This window comes from Diadema antillarum, unplaced genomic scaffold (assembly GCF_040938485.1).
Source record: "Diadema antillarum isolate AM-2024a unplaced genomic scaffold, OU_Dant_1.0 seq00000358_RagTag, whole genome shotgun sequence".
Taxonomy (NCBI): Eukaryota; Metazoa; Echinodermata; class Echinoidea; order Diadematoida; family Diadematidae; genus Diadema; species Diadema antillarum.
Window position 1 is genome coordinate 233898 of NW_027271364.1, and position 17662 is coordinate 251559.

Below are 17662 nucleotides of genomic sequence, written 5' to 3' on the forward strand. Positions count from 1 at the left end.
CCTTGTTGATTATATTTTGCCTTGTATGCATTGATATCCTCTGTACAGTTTGCAGAGATTCCAACTCTCCCATTTTTGACGGGAGATCTCCCGCCGAAAGCCAATTTTTGCAAAATCTCCCGTTCTCCCGTTTGAGATTTGATTTCTCCCGCCCTGGCTCTGTGTCTCCCGGTGGAAAGGATTTCTTACTTATTGCTATCGTATGTTGAAAAAATAAGCCTTAGATAGCACCAGAGAACATCTAGAACCCTAGGAACTTCGCGCTTCGCACACATCAACTTGGAGTCTCCTGTTTGCTAGGGGTTTCGGGCGGGAGAATCTCCACATCAGAAGGTGCTTGGGGTTGGAGTCTCTGAGTTTGTATTATGCTCTCTGTCTCAATTAGGGATAATGGAGACGATTTGAACTGAAAAGAGCTACAGATGTTTTATCTGCATACAAGTAATGCATCCCTTCATGCGTATTATGCATGCAAACCTCATGCAATGTTGTATTCTGAATGCTGTGTTTATAGGGAGTGACCCTCTTTTTCACGTGCTCAAACTTCTACATATACGTGTATGTGTGATACCAAAGTTGACTTGGAAATGTCAGCACCGTGCAGAATACTGTGGCAAAACCATTTTGTGAATTAGTCTCCTCTTCCCTTTACTAACAGCTTGAGGCATCTTCAGGTAAAAAAAACAAGACGAAGGGCCTAATCTTTTATTAAAGCAGACATGACATCATGACAATGGATATATAATGTGTTTCTGATATCTGTTCGCCCCACCCATATATGTCCCCATGAGGGCACCCCCCACCCCTGTTTCACCTGTGACATCTCCTAGGTGTACCTTTTTATCATGCCCCATGTGTTGATGGCATTTAATGTGATGGAAGTGCTCTGTGAGTTCTCGTTGCTGCCTGAACCTAATTTTGCTTGTAAAAGTTGACAATAAGTAAATTACGTCAATAGACTGTCGCAACTACAACATATCGAACAAGTAAAGACTTACTTTTAGTGATATCTTGTAGGTAGTTACAGTACAAGATAATAGTATCGTGACATACATGTATTACTATTTGGGGCATATTACCATGTATCAAGGCATGTGAAATTTGGTGTAATATACCACACTGAATACACTTCATGATCTGTGAATGATTAAATATTCGTGGTGTGATTACGGTGATTAATGAATGGGTCCAATGCATGTACTTTCATTTCTTCCTCTAAACTGAGAAAAACCCTCAAACAAACAAACATGGTATTTACAAATTATGTCATTAAAAATGCATCAAAGTAAAGAATGGCTGAAGTATAATTTTTCTTTTCGACAACAATGATGTTCTACAACTTGGTTGTTGGGAGATGTGTAGAGTTTTGTTCATACAATTGAATGGCTGGTCCAAAGAAACCAGTGCTCTGTGGACTTTTGTCTGCTGTGCTGTATCAATTACTCAGCCAATTCAACTATATTTGACAGTTTCTCTATAGAACATCTTTGTTGCTGTTGTTGTGAAAGCAATGATGGGCTTAGGTCTAACAAATTTCTTAGCTCTCCAAATCTGCTTTAGACTTCTTATCAAATTTGGGATTATATTGCTCTCTAGGGGGAAACAGAAATAAGCTTCAAAAATATATGATTTTCTCACTGACAGTAGTTCTGGCATCTCTCTGTGCCCTTAAAGATACACATCTTTTTTTTTGCTTCATCATCAGTTTTGAGAGGAACATCACTTCTGACAACCGTAAACTGATGACTCACTCATTGATCATTTATGATTTGATTTATGACCAAAGGGACGTCTGCTTGATATATTGACCATTATTAGCATTAGTTGATTTTAACTGTGTGGATGCTTCAACTGGAGGAAAGAAATAGAGGAGTATAAATGTATTCTTCAATGTGGGAAAAGGGGACTTTGGAAGATATTGCATTTTAGAATAGCGATGAGTATGAACTGCAAAGGAGTGTGTATGATTAGCTTGATCCGTGTTATATTATGTGCGGTTCACATGCATTAAGAGTGCATGTGTAGCGACATGTTCGTAATGCAGTTAATTCGCTGAGAAATTAGATTAAGTCCATGTGAAGCAGCCAGAGGGAAATGCATGGTGAGGCAGCATTCTCATTTTCGCTGCCAGCCGTGCAGCCAGTTGGGTCGAGACGGAGAGCGGGTCTGGAAATGAAATTGATCCGTCAAGAAACAGCACTGCTGAAGATGGCACACCTGCCCTCGTGGTGGGACAGGTTTCCTCTCGTGGACGATATCGGCTGCTAATGAGTACACCAGTGAAGCAGAAGAGGGAACGACAGACATGATTTGTCAACACAAACACGATCATATCATCCAAAGTGCATTGACAATTTGCTGATGATAATAGTCTTTGTAGTACTTAATAATTCATAGACTATTTCATTTCTTCTTCTTGATATTTGAGTAGAAAAATACCAGGGATTCAATTTTGGCATCTCATTTCTTCCTCAGTTACCATTATTTAGACATGACTCTTTGAGACAAGATATTTTCATCATCTTTTCCAAATTGCACCCTTTCCCTACTCGGTGTGATTTTATTTCTGGGCAAGATTGTGTTATAATGCCATAATACTTGTATTGCATTCTACATATTTACATTGTAGGACCTACAGTGCTCAGGATTTTTACAGCAAGTACAATGTATAATAATGTTAGGTACCAAATGCCATAGTAACAATGGAGATTGTATCAATTCACAATAGTTGTGAATCATTCTATCCAAATGTTGTGTTATGTAATGTTCAGTAGAACACCGAGATGTATTTTTTCTTTGTTCCAAGTAGTATAGACTGAAGCCCTACTGTATTTCATGATAAAATGGTGCGATTAGTGGTATTGTGGTTGATCTACAGCTACCGCACAGCAATAACAAAGTCTTTGTGGTTGCAATGTTCCTGAGATGTTGCTCTAGTTCCTCTAACTGCTTTTATACGGCCCCACCTTGTAATTTGAATTGGGACCCAGGTTGCAAATGCGGTGTACGCTCTCTCCCAAGGCAGTGAGGTAATAGACAAATGTGTCCTGTGACTGGCCCAAGGTAATTAGTCTGGAGGGGCTCAACAAAGGCGATGGCTAAAAAAACCCTGGAACTGGACATGTGATGTGTCATTTCGCAGAAGACGGCAAGTTGTGAATAGGAATTAGTTGAGGAATATTGCTGTTATCAATCTGTATAAAGAAGTATGTACAAGTATGTATTTGGTGATTTATCTACATTGATCATTTACAGCTGGCTTATTTCATTTATTTTTTTCATCTCTTTCACCCAGAAACTCCACACATATGAAAAGAAAAATAAAAAACCTTGCACAATTAGGGTAAAGTGACAGTATTCTCAGCAGTATTTAAATCTACAAAATGATGGAGAACTACCAAAAGGAGCTCTGACAGCCGAGTGTCTGTTATTGTGCCTGAGGGAAATATATGAACATACAATAATTTCTGCCAATCGCACGATTAAAAAACACACAGCTTGCCTTTTGTAGTGACTGTCTCGTTGCAAATAATATTTCTCAACTCCATGGCATTTAGGCAAATAGCCAAGGTGCAGAGGGCGAAGTTGAGTGTACTCCAGAAAAGGATTCATTCTGTGCGGCATTCACACAGGAGCCTGTCATTGTGGTTTGAAATGTCACAATGGTAGTTTGGTAGAGTGGAAAAAATGGGGCCATTCAGATACAAAACAAAAGAAAGAATCATCTTTGCCATGCGATTGGATAACTGAAGTTATAATGCAACACTTGCCATTGTGTTGGTGTTTTTGTGCCATTCTTTGTTTCTTATCTGTCTGCAGAAGAGAAGGTACAGTATATTTGACAGACAGAAGACTCAAAGATGTTTGCATCATGCATTTTAGTATTAATTCCATAGTTACATGGTATGATGTATAATTACAGAGTAATGGAATTTAAGGTCATGCACCCATATGTTTTACAATGACTTACTACATCATGTATGTAGAAAATATGTGATGGAACAAACTGAAATTTGTTTCTTCTAACACAAGTAGTGATGAATACATATGTATCTGCTAATGCCAATGATTTCAGAATAACATACAGACGTACATGATGACATTAAACTGGCTTTGTTTTATACACACAAAACACATGTATTCAATAATTTTCAGTATCAGTGGCTGTTTTAAAGCATGAACTAGTATAGCAATTCACTTGTGAAACAGATTTGCTAGCTTTACCCATTCATACACTATGTAGGCCTAGACATAGTACTGTACTGTAAATGTGGAAATTTTCGCGGTGTTGAAATTTTCGCGCATTTCGCGCAACCAGAAGCTACCATGCCTTATGTTCCAGTACTTGATGTCTTGATTTCGTGGAATTAAAAACAGGCGAAACTCTTCTTACACAGCCGAGCGCGAAAAATTAGTCGCGCGAAAATATCTACTTTTACAGTATAAGCTGTTAATTTTGCAAGGGTTTAATTTCTGTGAATTTCGCAAATCACTGTTGGATCGCAAATTCAACAACACGCAAAAATACTCGAACTGACAGACATAAGTGCAGGTACAGTATGAACAGTGTTAAAATCGCAAAAACAACATCTCGCGAAAATGACTCCCTCATTTTCGAAAATATCTGTACGTGATAATAACAGCTTACAGCGTATAGTATTTTAGCATCCGTCTTATTCAGGTGAAGAAAGTGGAGTTGTGTCTGCCTCATGAAGATGCAAGAACCCTGGGTTTAAAGAAACAACTCATGCCTAGTAGAAGTAGGTTCTTCACTTTGTTACAGTTTGCTTCTCGTCAGGTTGTGTCATTATGTATCACTTTGTGAGCTGGACAGCTGGACAGGTGGGAAGTCATAAGAAAGAGCGTGGATGCTACTGGAAATAGATTTCCCCCACTCTGACAACCTATGTATCCTTTTTCCGCCTGCTCTCTTTAGAGGGAAAGATGAAACATGAATATTTCCCATATTGCCAGCAAGCCAACTTGCTACGCTGATAGACTAACCCGCCATCCTGTGCAGGGGGGGGGGGGGGGGGGGTTGGTAGTGCTGATTGGTTAGGGGATATTACTGGCTAGATGTCTTCTGAAATCAATAGATAGTGGGTAGTCATCTGATAACATGTTTTGCTATCGTTGTTATAAAGGGCTGCAAGGCTTTAGCATAGTGGAAGATGTCATCTCATTTGGTTTCTTTAAACCAGATCACATCAGATTGCATTTGCACTCAAAGCAACATTAATACAGGAGGGCCAGACCGATGAGAAAATCTACATGTACACATGTCTGGGACTTAATGCGAGGTGGCGGAAATTACCAGCGCTGATTGAGAGTGACTAGGTCGCATTACACCTATCCACATCAATCAGCAGAGGACTTCTCTGATATGTACACTGGCAGCATATTCAGTATTCCAAGCTTTTTTCTATTGTATTTGGTTGTAGAGAACAACAAATGCATTTTTAAAGGCATTTGTACCAATTCAGTTGTTGTTGATTTTGCACAATCACACCGAAGCAAATGGTTTGTGGCACCTCTGGACCATGCATAAAATGGCCATGAATTTGATAGAGGTTCAGTGTGGCGTATCAATGCAATTTCCAAATGTCATTTACGCGCTCTGTCCTTCAAGGAGCTTTTCATAACATCAAATATCATTTGTGTGGGAGTGTGTGAGTGTGTGTGTGTGTGTGTGTGTGTGCGTGCATATGTGATTCAGCAGCACAAGAAAGAAGAATACAGCTGCTTTTTTTGTTGTTGGTAATATTGATTTCATTGTTAATGTGGATTTGATATTGAATGAAACTCAAATAAAGAATATTATAAAATAAAAAAATAAAAAGTATGTGTGTGTGTGTGTGTGCGTGCATTAGTGTATATGACTCATGTTTCTCCCTTTACCACAATACTACTGATATTCTTTGATTTTTTAAACTGTTTTTAAGCCTAATACAAAGGGCACTGTAACTCCGAGTGTGTACTGTAAACTTTGCACAGACCTACTGTATGTCATTCTGGTTGTCAACCAGCAGTTTGTAAACTTCATTGCTACTTGTTGGGTGCAGTCTCTGCTGGAAGAGGAGAGACAAACAGACATACTGACAGGACAGACAGACTAAAATCAATGTTCAAGTGAAGTCTGAGAAGAGACATGTGTATCACACAAGATTTGATGTGAATGATGAGAACAGAGTAGACTGAGTTGACTTTAACTACAGAGGAACTGTAGAAAATACAGACAAAAGGATTAATAATAAAAATAATGATAATAATAGTTGCTACTTGTATAGTGCACAGGTCCACCTTTCGGTGCTCATGGTGCTTCAAAAAATGAAAAGATATAATGATATACATGTTCAAACATGACAACAGAGAAGAAAATGGCAAACAACAAACAATTAAACAATCACATACAACGTACCAAACATATTTTGTTTTAAAGGATGACATAGCAAGGTAAAGACTAGGTAATCTCCCTCCTACAGTGTATCTTGATTTACTTCAAAATACACAACGCAACCACAGGGAGATGTTTGAGAAGGAGAAGAAACAAGAATCTCTCCTTTGTACCCATGCTCATCTACAAGTCACACACAAAGAAAATGACTGATTAAAATTTTGACATTGATGCCAGGTAAGGGTATTGGAAGTGATGGAAATATATGTCAATGTCATCACTTGTCATATTAAAGGAAGATTTCGAGGTGCTTTTTGCCCCAGAAGAAGACAAAAATAATATTGTGATGAGAATGAATGAATAAAAACAGCATATCAATGAAAATGTGAATGAAGTTTGATAGATCAAAAGCTACACCGTAGAGCACTTACAACCCAATAAGCCATGATTCTGAGAGTACATTGTGTATAAACTGAGTGAGAATCGCCTAATCACAGATATTAGAATCAGATGATCACGATGAAGCTTGGTTTAAGACAGATCATATGCTTCTCATAGACTGTCACTGAACAGAAGTTGCTAGAATTTGTGTGCAAGAATCATACACAGTCCTTTTCAGTCTACGAGAAACATGAAGGATATTTCTTTAAATCCCTTCCCCGTCTTTATCAATCATTTACTTTTACTTCTGTACTATCCCTGTTTGGTATGGTTTCTTCCTGCTAAATACAGTATATGACCAGACTGATGTAAGAGAATACTGAAATTGCATTTGATATTGGAGAATAATGTATTGTCGGCCTGCATGCAGAAGGTCATGAATCTAGAATGAGACGGAGTTAATGTGATCAACCCATTGAACAAATCTTAATTTTGGAATGAATGTATTTGTTGTATACATATGTCACATGCTATTACTGCAGGTATGTGGGGTAGTATTGAAGTAAATGCAAAGACAGGAATGATGTTAATTCAAACTTAGAGAAAACCAGTCAATAAAATACAGACTCAATGAAGAGATAGTGGTTTTGCCGAAGGTCGCGTTGTAAAGCTGAACAATGCATGAATAATCCCACACACATGTTTTGTTCCGTCAATGACTAAGAGGTACGTTGTATATTGAGTCTTCCATTCATACTGTACAGTTCATCATGACAATTTGACTTAAATCTTGTGAGACTGCCACATATTTTTGTTATTCTGTAGCAGCAAAGTATCTGCTAGCTATTTATTGAACAGACAATAGGATTGCCTTCTGTATGATAGTGAATATCTGTATCAAAATATCAATAGAACAATAAGAGGATTTTTGTTGACCAAATCAACATGACAAAAAAAAAAAAGATCACAATATATGATTCATGTGTGATGTGTCACCTTTCTAAAATCTTACCTTGTTTGTAAGAAATGTGTATATAAAGCATGTGGCATGCATGTAGTATTTGAAAAGCTGCATTTCTGTCAAAGAAAACATTAAATTATGCAGATTCATTTTCTAATGGATGAGATGATAATTGAAGTACCTTCAAGGAATTTAATGAATGAGTTTCTAACAGGATTATCACATTTACAATTGACAAGGTTGAAGCCTTTCATGAGTAGTCATTTCCTGTTGAGGCTGAAGGGTTTACCCAAGGCCACTGAAAAGATATGAGATTGTGTTGTTGGCGTCTGTGGTTTAATAAATGCACTGACGTCATGGTACCGTGTATAAGTGGCAGAACTCTTGGAACTCTTAAAAAACCCCAGGAACTCTTAAAAAAAACCCCACTACAAACAAACAAACAAACTGAGGCAATAGGCTGCTGTTGCCAATGTGTGCCTTCAAGTGTAGCAGTGTCTAAAGGGACACATAGCAGTTTCCGTCTGTCTGAAAATCATTGACATTACAAATATTGCGTGATTTCCTTGAAATTGTGAGTTCTGCTCCACTTGCATTGCATAGTTATGAAGCAGCTGCATTCCTGGTCCATTCATGGGATAGAGCTCTGCGTGGCTTGCACCTCCCCCTCACGTTGTTGTGTCTCACTCATGAAGCATTTGAGGGGTTTGTGAACAGGATGTGTGCCTGTGCTGTATTTTTAAAATGATGATGCGACAAACAACCGCAAGTGTTCTGCATCATGTTACTCATGTTCAATGTCGGCGGTGTGCATTGGGATACGCTGTTCTCAGATAAACTACCTGACACCTTGACCAATTACCAGAGTATGAACAGTGCGGGAGTTGTCAGAGCAGCAGTGGGGATAAAGTGAAAGGGGAAAATTCCTCAAGAATAATGGACTAAGGATGCAGGGATTACTGAGACCATCAGCAAAGGTTCCAGAAAGTTAATAGACAGCTGGTATATGACTTCCAGATTTTTTCTTAGCATTTGTTTATTTCATGTGCTGACTTCTGTGGACTGTAACTTTATAACATTTTTGATGTCAAACTGGTAGAATTGTATTACGAAACTGATAGAATTGTATTACGAAACTACAAGAAGAATAACAAAAATTAATTTTCCAGGACATCAAAGGAGCACTTTACTGAGTTCCTTTAGAAGACATGAAGGATGTTTACTTTAACATATTTCAATTGTAATTTGAAGAAGTATGAACTTTTCATGAAAGTTTAATAGGATTGTGAAATTCCTTTCACTTCTTTTAAAAATATCTATTCTAATAGTGTGACATGGCAGGTTGTTGCAGAGTTGCCATCTACTAGTATTACATAGAGATGATGGCACATGACCTTAGTCAAAGCTTTGATTCCAAGTGTCTCATTTTTTCACAAACTTTTGCATTCTGTTGGGGAAATTTATCTTCTACATGTTAATTAGAATAAGCATAGGAGAACCTGAAAGGATGTTAATAAAATAATCGATATCACCTTTGGTTGAATCATTTAATATTCATTACCTAGTACCCACCTCAACTCTGAATTTCAAACTGACATCTTTTTTTTTTTAGTTATCATCGTAATAGTAGACTTTGCAGTGGACTGTAGGAAAAATTCAATTGCATCATTAATATTACAGCTTCTTGCAAGTAATTCATATATTAATCTCAGAGTAATATACAACATCATTGCATTGATAAGTCATATGACTAGTTAAGCAGGATAATACATTTTATGCAATTGTTACAAGTTTGACAACATTCAAGTGTATTGTGGGTCCTCAAATATATCTAGTAATGAGAGAATTGTAACCCTGTATAAAGTACTGGTCACAAGCATGATTAAGACAATAAAGGTTTACAGTATTCATTGTCACTGATATTTCAATGACATGTTTTAAAGAACCAGAGCTTTTGCAAAACAGTATAATTAGTGGTGGATGAGGACAATGACTATTCTTCCTTTCTGATGACTTTGATGAGTAGGATTCATTCTTTTGATATCGAACTTGCAACATAATAAAACAAAGAACTCTTGGAATAGACCTCATGACTGGAATGCTTTGTACCAAGTAGACAATGAAGATGAAATCAGTGGAGATGAGCTTCCCTCTATCAACTTCATAATGACACAGTTACAAGAGACACAGCAGCTGCCAAGTGCTGGGGTACATGAGTAACTGATTGTGAGACACACTCCATGCTGCCTGTCTTTGAGGTCTAAAGAGAGCCCTCTTGTGTCCACAAAGTGTAAAAGGGAAACACTGGTCTTCCAGTGAAGTCATCAGCTAACTATGTTATCAGGCGAGGAGAGCCATGACTCATGCCTGGACAGACAGACAGATGGACAGACAGACAGACAGACAAACACACACTCACACATCTCTACACAGGTCCTGGGAGTGTGTGTGGTCAGTCACTATTGTTTACAATAGCTGCTTTCCAACAGATACTGAAACTGTTTTGTCAGGGGAAAAAATCAAGCCAAAAACAACAAAGACCCAAGAATAAATGTAATCCTGGCCAGTTTGCTCAAGAGTTCATCACTTGTTTGTGTTTGCTGACTGACAGTTCCTATCAGCTGTTTAAAGGGATGTGAAGATTGTTGGACTGATGTGTATACTAGATGTACCATTTTAGACTTTTATGAGAATCAGTAATACTTTGCTTTTGGTAGTGTACATGCTCAACAAAGCAAACAAAGCAATGTGTAAATCAAATGTACATTGAATGAATACTGTAGTTTTACATTGTATATCGTATTTGCACCTTTTTATTATGTATCTTCCCCTTTAAATTATGTATCTTCATATATCATGATACATCAAAGAAGGAAAACAATTAACAATTCATTTTGAAACCTTTATCGCATTTCAGTAAATGTAGAAGTGGTGGAGTGCAGTGACTAAGATATTATGATGCATTTATGATGCATGAATGCACTATATATGTTTGTACGACAGTTTTTTTCCCCAAAACTGGTTACATTGTACATAATGCTAATGTCTGAGAAGAGAACATGCAGTTCAGTGACTCTTTCATATTACATTGTTATTTTGCACTTCAGTATTTATAAAGGGTTTGAAGAATGCAGTGATGTATTTTGTGCTTGAATTTTCTCAGCAAGAAAGGTATGATTTACACATGTACAGAATGAACGGGAAACCTACCTCATTTTCATCAATCATCAATCATCAATTCATCAATTCTCATTCTAAGAAAGTATATATTTACCATATGGAAAATACAAGGTGTGAGAACTTCCTGTTTTTACAGCATGAATAATGCAGTATTTGATAGTTTACTAATGTCACTAGGAAACTTATCTTAGTTTGTCATGCAAACTTTAAAAAAGAGAGCATATTTATGACAACAGGGTGGTTTTAGAAATTGAACAACTTTTTTTATAAATTTATTTGAACATGAATGATATAGTTTAAAGCTGTAGTACAGTGAAAAAATAAATATTCTCATTTCTTCATAGAAATTTATTCTAACAAGTGAAACAACAATAAAAAAATCAAGGATTTCATCGACTCGCGGCATGAGTAGCCTCTGTGCTTTAATATTTACAATATGGAGCAAGCTATTCCACTACCCCTTCAAAAAATGGAAGTGAGACCTCTTTAGCCTGACTTTAGACAGGGGAAGCACCCAGTCACTGAGGGAGTGGGGTTTGTTGTGGTGTGCCAGAGTTAGCACAAATATAGCTTTCCATGCTGCATGACTCAGACCTCAACTATTTCTTTCATTCAGAGCAGGAGCACAACAAAAGAAGTCAGATGAAGTCAGAAATCAAAAAGGGTTTTCCCTGTGGTTTTCTTCCTGATAAGATCTAGGTGTCTCAAGGAGAACCAATATAGTTAAAGGATATTTTCCTGAATGTCTGCTCTAGTTTCTGTGGAAGTGTGGAGGTAGAGCAAAAGAACAGCTGTTTGTTCCTGTATCTGTTCATCCTGTTCTGATAGAAAAATAGAGAAGGTAGTTTAAAATGAAAACATTTTGTTTTTACATCGAAAATAACAAAGACTGACTTTCACACAGCCAGTGATGTTGATTTTGTTGATGATTGTGATGATGGTAACGGCAAAGATGATGATGATGATAATGATACTGATAAAGACAATAATAATAATAATGAAATAATACTCATAATACAGATGTTAAAAATCATGAAAAAGTCATAATGATAACAACAATTACTATCACTACAATGATGTATAAATCATCAATTAGTTACTTCAGAAAAATGTACACAAAAAGATTTAAAGATTATTTTTTGGACTGTTAAAATGATACTTGATATGAAACTTGATTGATGGGACAAAGACACACATTGCACTTGTAATCACATCTTTGCTTTATTCATATCTTAACACCGGCAGAAATCACTTCAACTGGTTGCAGCTGGACAAGAAGGTCCTGGACCATGACCTGCGGGCCAAATCGGGCATCCTCACCCTCTACTTCAGGGTCCAGTTTTTCACAGAGAGCATCAACCAACTCAGGGACAGTATAACCATCGAACTATTCTACCTGCAAGCCAAAGAGTCTGTATTCAAGGTGGATACTTTTCATTGAATTCCAAATGTAGTGACTGCTTCTATCAAAAATTAAAGTGTTTGTTTTCTTCATTTTTCTCCCATTTTTAAAAAATGATTAATTACTCAATCACAGGGAGTTTCTACTCCCCCCCCCCCACTTCACCATGTCATAAATTTGGTTCTATACAAAAACAAACACACAACAAACTACATGTGTTCCTTGCATGGCATATTCCACCTCTTTGTTTTTTATATTTTGCCTTTTAGTTTGTTTATTTTTTTTTTCCAAGCAGAATTGGCCTTTTTCCCATGCATTTCCCTGAACAAGAAAACATGGATTACACGGTTAGTCATATAAACTGATGTAGCAGTAGTCGAGTTCATGCTCACAAATGTGTAATATGATGATAAGTGCAATTCCTTTCACATGGTCCTAACACCCTAAGGAACCCGAAAAATCAGGGCAATTACGATGTTTTGATAATAATCTCTCATCTCTATGAGGAGGAAATGTAATGCAATATTCCACCAGCCCTATGTAGATACCAAGTGTTTGTACACACATTGATCTAGAGAATCAAGTATAGGATTTCCATCTTTTGCGGAAGACGCAAAGACATTTTTTGGTAAGATGCCGTCTGACGTCAATCTTTCATGCATAGGGCAGGAAAGCAATACGTTTGATCTAAAGATTCTGGGAGATGGCTTGCATTTATGATACAACTTTTCTTGCATGCCTGGTAAATGTCGTTCCCCGAGCCGAGTTATGTCGGGGTATCACTTTCTCGTCTCTCCAGACCATGGCATGGGCAAACAACTCTTCAGCATCCCCGTTCTTGTTCTGTGTGTTTTCAGCACCCTTCTTAAGTCACCGTATCAGTAGACCGAGGAAATCTAGTGCCCAACATAAATGTGTTTGGTTTCATGCTTACCCTGTCATCCAGGCTCCTTGTATCATCATCTAGTCTTACCCCCATGGCTATCAAATCTTATTGCAAAACTTTGTTTGTGCCTTGTTTGCTCAGTGAACTCGGCACTGATAATTCGTGAATGTGAGCTAACTTTCTTACCTTTGGGTGAATACAGACAGATTCTCTTAGGTGTACATGTACAATGTATGCACACAAAAGAAATGAAAACATTCATACTTTATCTTACTGTTGGTTTGATATCAGCATGTTGATTGGTGTGATGTCACAAATGTTATAGAAAACTATTTTACAACGATAAGTAGATACTAAATCATACAAAATTCTTAATTTTGCCCCCCCCCCCAAAAAAAAGAAGAAAAAGAAGAAGAAAAAAAAACCCCAGAGAATGATTAAATGCTCAGCCTTATGAAAAATTGAAACAGTACAAAGTGTTAGATATTGGCATGAAGTGAACAAAGTCGTTACCTTTCAATTCAAGAGAGATACAAAGTTATTTTTGTATAAGATGTAGCATATTCCTCTTGTGCCTGTATTCACTGTGATATTTTCAGATCACAAATTTCTTTGCGCTTCTATTCAAAATCGGATGAAACATTCTCGCTCAAGATGACTCAATATCCCTTTGAATATATTTCACACCACAAATACCAGAAAATATCGGAGCTTTTCATTGCCGATGACACTCCAGCATCAAACTTTAACGAGACATGAAAACTCGTCACATTGAGGACGAGTTAGGTGATACGCTTGTGGTCATCAGATGACAGTCATCTGTGATCGACAAAGAAAAGAATGTGATATAGGCACCTTGAAGTTATATTGAGCGTGCATGCAAAACCGTTTCTGTAACCACTCGGCCACGGGTCATCCACGGAAATGGTAAGAAAAAAAAAAACAAAACAATGTATAGATATAACAGGGGGAAAGTCAATGCCCACTCAACCAACGTGGCCGTGTGAACATCTATTGCATTGCTAGACGGAAAAGCGGCCTTGTAACGACTGAGGTCGCTATGCCATTTCTGGTAACTTGGGAAAAATACGTCCCGCAGACATAAAACCTATAATCGGCTGGTTTTCATACCTTGCCTTTAATCACAATTTTCAGTGTAATGACGTCATCAAATTACAAAACAATGACATCGTCTTGAAAGACAATTGTTCAAAGTACAACACCTCAGTCGTCGTCATTACATACTATGATCGGTTTGACAAAGTCAACCTGCAAAATTTTGCTGCAGTCGCAGCAATGTGGTCTCCAACACACAAAAAAGAGGGATATGGCGTGTGTGTGTATAGGTGCGTTTATATACGAACGTGATTTCTACATGGATGAATATGTAATACAAAATTGAAGAAAAAAAAGTAAAATAGCTAAGTATTTTGTTTCGTGATCTTGTGGGGTTCGAACCCGCAACCTTACGTCTCTGAGACGTCGCCTTTATCCACTCGGCCATACGTCTCGACGAGAAAATATGGGGAACGTAAACTTATGTATGTGAAAGATACATGAGGAATCGTTTTGTCCACATTCCATTTTCATTTTCAGTTTTAAACTGCAAAATCGTCAATCTGATGAGGAGATTTCAAAGAATAAAATGCATGATTACTGCAGCTTAATGTCTCAGCTACAACATACTAAAGTTTCAGAGGAAATGAAGCAAAATCAGCTGAGATAAAGGTGCTTAAACGTTGTCAAGTCAATGCATGGTTTAAAGAAAAATCACCTCCCATAGACATAACACGTAAACTTGTCCGATTTTGTGTCTTTACTTTTAATCACAATTTAAAGTATGATGACGTCATCAAATTTCAAAACCATGACATGGACTTGAAAGGCAAATGTTCAAAGCAAAACATATCTGAATTTTGGGCAATATTAAGCTTAAACAATAGAGATACGAGCAAATGAATGTCAGAAACAGTACCTCAAAAAAATTAATTCTACTTTTTTGATTTCAGATGATGATATGATGACGTCATGAGTTTTCCTGGCAATATTGGTACTTGAAACGTTATTTCCAATTCATATGCTTTTGTAATATGCAATAGAAATATAGGGTCACCAGACGATTTAAAGAGCTATGGCGAAATAAACAAAGACATGTTTTTTCACTATATTTGCAGAAAGACGCGCGCGCGGAATTTCAACTTTGACGCCAGTGCATTCCTTTGTTATAGGTCAAAATCGATCGGAAATCAATGAATATTGTTACTCAAAGTATCAGAAATCCAAATCAGTCAAAAAAATTGCATTTTCATGTTGGTTACGCCCTCTGCGCGCGAAATTGCGCGGACGGACGCGCACGCGAGAAAATGTTTGAAACGCTTAAAATTGTCTGAAACTTCGAGATTTCCCATTGGGAAGTCGTTTTGAGCCTTTTAAAATTTTGACGCGCGCAAACGCGCGCGTAATGATGACCTTGGTAACTAGCGTTAAAAAGTAAGATAGAGCCTGACCTGAACTTTATGTCCGCCGAAAATGATACAGAAATGATATCTAGTTATGAAGTTATGATCGATCATGTGACAAGGTCCGAAAATCACAAAATGGCGCCTAGATGACGACATAGATATGTTACTGTCATGAAAACCTTATTGTGCCCAGATATTGTTATGAGACATGTTGACTGAAAATGTCATGTCATTCCGTAATGTCATTGTTGAGATATTGACGACACAAAATGTGGCAGAAAGAAAGAAGAATAAAAAAAAAGAGAAATTTTGACAATCACAATAGGTGATACGCTGATAGCGTATCCCCTAAATGATAACAAGCCACACAGTAGATGCCTTAAGTTTTTATCATTGACAAACACAGATGTCAGTTCAGTTCATTAGAAAGTATGTACTTAGAGGTTTTGCCAACAGTCTATGAAATGCACTTGTCATGAAGGTGGACCTCTATAAATGTCGAGTGAGAATATGGTTGAAGGATATAAATGCATTGGAGTTGTGGCCCGTAATTGGTGTAATTCTCTTCATTAGCAATGGCCAACAATGGACCCTTGTGACCATTGCTTGCATTCCTATTGATCTGCCCAAAAGAGCTCCAGGTGCTAATTGGTTCACACCCACGCCAGGCAGTAAAGTGGAATAGAGCATGGTTTAATGTGGGATAATTGTACAGAAAGAAAGGGAGCCCCAGAGAGAGGGAGGGAGGGAGCTCTAGAACTCAGAGCATCAGAAAAGTCATTACCTGGCAAAATACCTCGTACGTGTAGAATAGAAAATACATTCTTCAGTTCATTGTGTGCCCGGGAGAATGACGCGAATGCACACAATGCAAGGAAGATGTGCCCAGGAGAAAGATGCAAACGCTGGTGAGGCCTATATTTATTTGCTTATTACAATCAATCATCAGGCTCAGAATTCTGTCATAAAAGTTTCGTCATAAATACACAAACACACAAACATAAACACACAATTGTGTCGTTAACACACAAAATAACAACATGTGTAATACTTGCGGCTAGCGTGTAATGCAAAAGTTTGGAGGTTTTATGCAAGGAATTATTCACTGCCAACAAGGGTTGGGCTTAGCCATGAGATTCTTGATAACTGTTCACACAAGATACTAATTAGGATGAAAGGTCAATATTGCTATTTAAGATATACATATGCTATTACAAACTATACAAGCATCTGATTTTCAGTGGTTGCGAATTCTTCCTAGAGCTGCTATATCAAAGGGACACAACAGAATAAAGGAAATTTGTTGACAGTTTGTGTGCAGATCATTTGGAGATGTGTGATATGAAGACATCATTACCAAGTCTAATTGATTAAAATGATTCCAGTATAAGATGATAGAAAACAAAAACCATCAAATTTTACAAAGACTCTAAAATTCTGCATGTCTTGTTAAAATGTAATATGTTTTATACACACATAAAATGGGTTCTATGGCAGATTAGTCATGATAAAAAAAGATCTGTGATATGGGGGGGGGGGGGGGGGGGGGTAGACCAGGAGCTGGCTGCTGGTCAATTTACCCCATCAAGCCCAAAAGGTTTGACCCCTCAAAGTTACTGGGGCCACCCCCCTCATTACAAAAGTGGGCGTCAGCCTGATACCTGAGGGCGGGGTCGTCCCCCAGGGACCCCCCCAAAATGGCCCCCGGCGGGTGTAATTTACCCCATGGAGCCCATGGACCAAACCTGGTCTAAAAGAATGGCCTAGGGGTGTACATAATAAAAATATAAAAACTGACAAAATATCTGGTCGGGAAAGGGGTTGCCAGACCGTCCCCCCCTGGGCCCCCCTGGCGGGTGTAATTTACCCCACGCAGCCCATGCACCAAACTTGGTCCAATGAAAGTACTATGGGTGTATATAATGAAAATATAAAAACTGACACGATATCTGGTTGGGAAAGGGGTTGCCAGATCCCCCCCCCCCCCACCACCGCC

The 17662-nt window shown here is 37.9% G+C and overlaps 1 protein-coding gene across 2 annotated transcripts in view; it reads left to right on the forward strand.

Annotated features, from left to right (window-relative positions):
• LOC139731123 (uncharacterized) overlaps positions 1-17662 on the forward strand; it is a 163668-nt gene that overhangs the window by 66890 nt on the left and 79116 nt on the right. For both annotated transcript variants that reach the window (XM_071642005.1, XM_071642006.1), the window contains exon 4: positions 12162-12339. In XM_071642005.1, coding sequence (XP_071498106.1) covers positions 12162-12339 — 178 coding nt within the window. The remainder of the gene's footprint in view (positions 1-12161; positions 12340-17662) is intronic.